The sequence below is a fragment of the Scyliorhinus torazame genome, chromosome 15 (genome assembly GCF_047496885.1).
Source record: "Scyliorhinus torazame isolate Kashiwa2021f chromosome 15, sScyTor2.1, whole genome shotgun sequence".
NCBI classification, from domain to species: domain Eukaryota; kingdom Metazoa; phylum Chordata; class Chondrichthyes; order Carcharhiniformes; family Scyliorhinidae; genus Scyliorhinus; species Scyliorhinus torazame.
The window spans coordinates 134107843-134113842 of record NC_092721.1 but is presented as its reverse complement, the minus strand read 5'-3'; the positions used below and the strand labels follow the sequence as shown (position 1 = coordinate 134113842).

The 6000-nt window shown below is 42.0% G+C and overlaps 1 protein-coding gene across 2 annotated transcripts in view; it reads right to left on the bottom strand.

Annotated features, from left to right (window-relative positions):
• Positions 1 to 861: 861 nt before the first annotated feature.
• Positions 862 to 6000, bottom strand: part of kbtbd3 (kelch repeat and BTB (POZ) domain containing 3) — a 282090-nt gene continuing 276951 nt past the window's right edge. For both annotated transcript variants that reach the window (XM_072476770.1, XM_072476769.1), the window contains exon 8: positions 862 to 1135. In XM_072476770.1, the coding sequence (XP_072332871.1) occupies positions 1005 to 1135 (131 nt within the window). In that variant the 3' untranslated portion in view covers positions 862 to 1004. The remainder of the gene's footprint in view (positions 1136 to 6000) is intronic.

Here is a 6000-nt window from a genome sequence, read left to right as displayed (position 1 = left end):
CCGTGTACCCGAACAGGGGCCGGAATGTGGCGACTAGGGGCTTTTCACAGTAACTTCATTGCAGTGTTCTTTTTTAAAAAATAAATTTAGAGTACACAATTATTTTTTCCAATTAAGGGGCAATTTAGTGTGGCCAATCCACCTACTCTGCACATTTTTGGGTTGTGGGGGCGAAACCCACGCAGACACGGGGAGAATGTGCAAACTCCACACGGACAGTGACCCAGAGCCGGGATCGAACCTGGGACCTCAGCACCGTGAGGCAGCTATGCTAACCACTAGGCCATGTGCTGCTCTTTCATTACAGTGTTAATGTAAGCCTATTTGTGCCAATAAAGATTATTTATTAAAATTAGTATTCAAATAATTTACTATGACGTAGAAGGGTGCAAAATCTAGTCTTCAGTTCTGTTGATCACCTAAACCTGCTTGCTTCATTCTGAGGAAGTCCTGACAGTTTTTAGCTAGACTGCCAATCAAGCATCCTATGGAAAGTGTCCCAATTTTGCCTAAAAGGTAAATCTGTTGTTCAAACTGTCCGATTCCAATCTAAAACTGACTAAGATCAGAACCAGTCTCTCAAAAGCCTGTATTTCTAATAATTCTGGCTTCAAATGAGGAGTGGACAGTGTCATCAGAAAGAGAGAAAGAAAATGGGAGAAATTATATTAAAAATTAACTTTTCAAAATTCATGTAACAAACATTTTGGTTTATATGATGTGAGTTACCAACAATGATGTTTTTTTTAATTCTGCAGCTGCAAATGTTACAGGAAAGTAAACACTCTTTTATTTTGAAATTCATTTCAAATGTAAATTGACATAAAGGGTAAAAAATTTGACAGATTATTTTTAAAAGCATTCTAAATTAAACAGATGAAGAAATTTATTGGTATGCATCTGAATAAATAACCTGTCATATCAATAAGATCTTTGACCTGGGGATTATCATAAACTATGTTGGTAAGGATTTTGTAGCAGCATCAGAATGTAGCTTTTGAGAATTATTGAACCATGCATTTCATCCATACAGACGGGGTAGATATGTTAGTTTTCATCGCTTTCATGTCGTGGTCAGCTAGCTCTTCAGATGTCTGTGAATTCAAACTGTTGCTGTCATTCTCAAGCAAGGCAGCTATAAGTATACAAGAACATATTTTAGAAGCTGAACTTATTTTCATACTGTCCTGTTTCTTTGGCTAACTACAAATGATCAAAACCATCAACTCAGCAACAATAACCATAAACAGTTTTCAAAACAGTTAAGACATCCATATACATGTTTTCAAAACAGTTAAGACATCCATGTACATGTTTCTATGTATACTAAAATATGCATTACTTTTAAAGTATCCTCATTTTATAGCTTTGTAAAATGACTAACCAACCATGTTCAACTGCTTCATCAATGACCTTCCTTCCATCATAAGATCAGAAGTGGGGATGTTTGCTGATAATGGCGCAATGTTTACCACCATTCGCAACTCCTCAAATACTGAAGTAGTCTATGTCCAAATGCAACAAGACCTGGACAATATTCAAGCTTGGGGTGACAAGTGTCTAGTAGCATTCGCGCCACACAAGTGTCAGACAATGACCATCTCCAACAATCGCCCCATGGTATTCAATGGCATTATCATCGCTGAATTATCTACTGTCAACATCCAGGGGGTTACCATCGACCAGAAATTGAACTGGACTCATATAAATACCGTGGCTACAAGGGTAGGTCCGAGGCTGGGAATCCTGCAATGAGTAACTCACCTCCTGACACCCAAAGCCTGTTCAGCATCAACAAGGCACTAGTCAGGAGTGTGATGGAATACTCTCCACTTGCCTGGATGAGTGCAGCTCAACAACACTCAAGAAGCCTGACACCAGAAGGCTACTTGATTGGCATCCCATTCACAAACAATCAATCCCTCCACCACCAACACAATGGTAGCAGTGTGAACCATCTACAAGATGCACTGCAGGAATTCACCAAGTCTCCTTACATAGCACCTTCCAAACCCACAACGATCTAGACGTACAAGGGCAGCAGACACATGGGAACACCACCACCTGGAAGTTCCACTCAAAGCTGCACACTATCCTGACTTGGAAATATATCGCCGTTCCTTCACTGACGTTGGGTCAAAATCCTGGAACTTCCTACCTAACAGCACTGTGAGTGCACCTACGCCACATGGACTGCAGCAGTTCAAGTAGGCAGTTCACCATCACCTTCTTGAGGGCAACTAGGGATTGGCAAAATATGCTGACCTAGGCATATCCTATATATGGGCACGCCCATATCCCAAGAATGTATAAAAATATATATTTTGAATATATTAAGCATAAGTTTTATATGCTTATGTTGAGCTGCAAGATAATGGCTGAATAAATTACTGACAATAATGTTTTGCAAAGAGAAGGTAAAAAACACATTTGCCTTGAAGAGGGTCTCTATACTGGGTCAGACCAAATGAAAATGAATCTGCAGGTCTATTATCGCAAGTGAATGTAAGGATTTAAATGGAGAAGAGATCCAAAGAGAATTCCTTTAGACTGAGGTCTGGAATTGTAAGGTGATAATTACGCTACTGGGAGATTGAAATATGAAAAATTTGAGAGGTCTACATTGACAATAAAATTATATTTGTATATGTTTTATTAATATTCCACTAATATTAACCTCTTTTTATAGTATTCTCAGGAATACTTTCTCACTGCAGTGGAGGTGGTCCACCAATGGTTGGTGATGGGATCTTCTGGTCTCACCATTCTTGTTGAATGCACCCCTCATTGCCTGGAAACCGGCGGCGGGACCTTCGACGGGACAAGGTTATCCTGCCTGTGTGAACGGCCGGAAAACCCCAGCCAACATGTTGCAATTAAAGCAACAAAGGGAGCACTATATGACTGGGTTTTAAGGAATGATGCAAAATATGTAGATTTTTTAAAAGTTTTATAAATTTTGAGTACCCAATTATTCTTTTTACAATTAAGGGGCAATTTATCATGGCCAATCCACCTAACCTGCACATCGTTGGTTTGTGGGGGTGAAACCCACGCAGACACGGGGAGAATGACCCAGGGCCGGAATTTGAACCCGGGTCCTCAGCACTGTAGTCCCAGTGCTAACCACTGCACCACATGCCGCCCTATATGTAGATGTTTTGAAAGTAGGGTCCTGTTTAATAATATTGTGTGCAGTATTCTCCGGACCGCCAGTCGTGTTTCCTGCGCGCGCGCCTCCCCCCCCCCCCCCCCCCCCCCCCCCCCCCCCACTGCCGGCAGCAGGGTTCTCCGTTCTCGCAACTGTCCAATGGGGTTTTCCAATGTGGCCACTCCACGCCATCGGGAAACTTGCGGACGTGGGTGCGCTGACGGCGGACCAGAGGATCCTGCCGACGGAGAGTTCCGCTGCATATTCTTAGATCAGTAAATGAAAAGAAAAGGCAAAATAAAAGTGTACTTATTTGGACAAAAGCAAATTGTCATGAACAAACAGGGACCTTCCCCAGATTTAATAGTAGAAACTGGCAAATAGAATTGAAGGTCTGCAATGGGAAATATTTAAGCAGGAACTATAAAGGGTACAATGTAAACTTGCCTGCTCGTTTTCAAAATGGTGCCAAGAGATCTTGGGCGGGATTCTCCGCCAGCGGGATGCTCCGTTTTGCCGGCACCCGGGGATTTCCGGACGGCGTGGGGCTGCTCCACAATGGGAAACCCCATTGACTGGCCGGCATAATGGAAAATCCCACCGGCGGGTCGAGGCAGAAAGGTGGCACGGCGGGGCGGAGAATCCAGCCCCTTATATATCTACCTGAATGAGTAGACAGGACCTCTGTTTAATGTATCACCTGAAAGATCATGAAATCCATGCTTGTTGACATGCTAGTGCAAAATGCTGCCATTAGTGCTGTGGATCCCAGTGGTCAAAAGGACTAGCAAGCTTTAATAATGTCAAACAATCTGTCCTTAGATTACTAGGTTTGTGGAGATGCCGAGCTAAATCGGTGACATTTCAGGATGACAACATTTGTGTTCCCACTACTGCCACTGCCCCAGTATTCCTACAGCCTATCTTATTTTGTCCATGCCAATGTGGTGCAATCTGAAGCTGGGCCCTCAGAGTTGCTCCCGGTCATCTTACAAGACTCTTTGCCATCTCCCCAATGAAAGTCAACAACCTTCCAGAAGCTATGCTGTTGCCACCAGGTAGCATTGCATAAGTGAACAAGGAGAGGAAAAGGTACCCACAAGATAGGTTCCAAGGGATAAACTGTTCCATTGTTGTTTGTATAATGCCTCTAACAACAATAAGTCAACAATATGAAGGTTTTTCTTGGTTTTATTGTTGGGTGGTGGTAAGGGGTGATGGGCCTCCCAGATAGATGAAACAGTGGGGAATGCTGGGCCCTTGTTGCTCAAGGGAAGTTTGTGGCTGAAAACAAAGCCGGATAATCCCTTCTCTGACAACTCGCTGAGTTGCTTGGAATCCAGGATGTCTCCCGATTGCTTTCTCCTATTCCTGTTCTTCCTTCTTCTCCCTCCTTACGTAGCTTTCCCTCTTTGCATTCTCTGCTTAATTTCACGGTCATTTTGCAGGTCAAGAGGCACAGCCTCAGTTTCCATACCTGCATCATGTAGTCCTCTGTAAGCAGCAGCCCTCAGAAACTACCTCCAAAGGCACTTCAATGTACTTTCAGATACTTTGCAAAAACAGAGGCTCTTCAAAATCTCCTCATCTGCAAGTTGGCTGCCTGGACATTTAAATAACACTAGTGCTGATCCCCTCTTTCAGCAAAATGCTTGATGCATTGACACATTTACTGAATAGACTTGTGCAGTCCAAACAGGAAAATGGGCATCACATCAGCCCGTTGGGCTGTGTGACATGAAGACAGCAGTTCTGTTGCTTCTGGCTCAAATTGGGGAAGCCGGCATGAGCACCCTTTTCAAGAGTGTCCTCTGCACATGCTGCATCAGAGGCAGATGGTAGCAGAGTGTGCATGCCCAGGAGGGCAAATTGGCTTCTTTAGCATCACAAAAGGCATGGTTACAGATATGAATTTCATGTGTGAGTGTTTTAACTTAAATTCAGCATTTGACCATTAAACATGCTGGAATTATAACCATTAGTGACCAAAACAGATATGTCTGAAAAAGTATTATTGAATTGTGTTAGTTCTGTTTATTGTAGGAATTCAAGTTTTTCACCATGCATTGTTGGGCAATAGAAACCAATCATTCTTCATTTTACAATAGCATCACCATTATCTGCAAATTAATAAAATAGATTGTAATCATTGATTTAAAGAACCGGCAAGTTACATTCCATCTTAATGATGCTTAAAACATTTTAAAAGCTACCATTCTTAGGCCTATACAAAAACAAATTATAGAGGACTTAAGAGAAAAGGGAGGATAGAATATGGTAGTTTTTAACGATGGAGGTATCAAGGATGTGTTTTTTTGGGGGGTGATGTGCAATAACGCAGATGTAGAGAGAAGGGGAACAGTAGCAGAGGGGAAAGAACTATTAATGATATCAGTTAACAGAAAGGAAATTGACCCACAGTTTCGTGGTAATAGGGTCGAGGAAACAGGAAGTGGGCATCATTGGTGAGATTGTCAGGCCTTGCAAAGAGTTAAAGGATTAACAGTCAGACTTCTTGTCAACATTTCATGGAGCCACAGATCTTCCAAAATAAAGAGGATGGCTTTGAAGTTGCATAAGAGGAATGCATAACTTGTCTTCTGGTATGTAAAATTTGTCTGTAAAAGATATGTAGCAATGATGCCAACTATGACACTGCAACCTCAGGAGCTAGGGTAATAAACATAGGTAGAGGTATTCATTAGCTATAGTATAGAAAGATAATGGTTGATAAAGCATGTTATTCAAAGAGGGTTGGAAATAGGCAGGAAGTCTTGTTTGAGAAAGTAGCTCACTTACAACTGTTTACATGAATAGACCGTCTTCAAAGAATTTGGGAATATTTACAT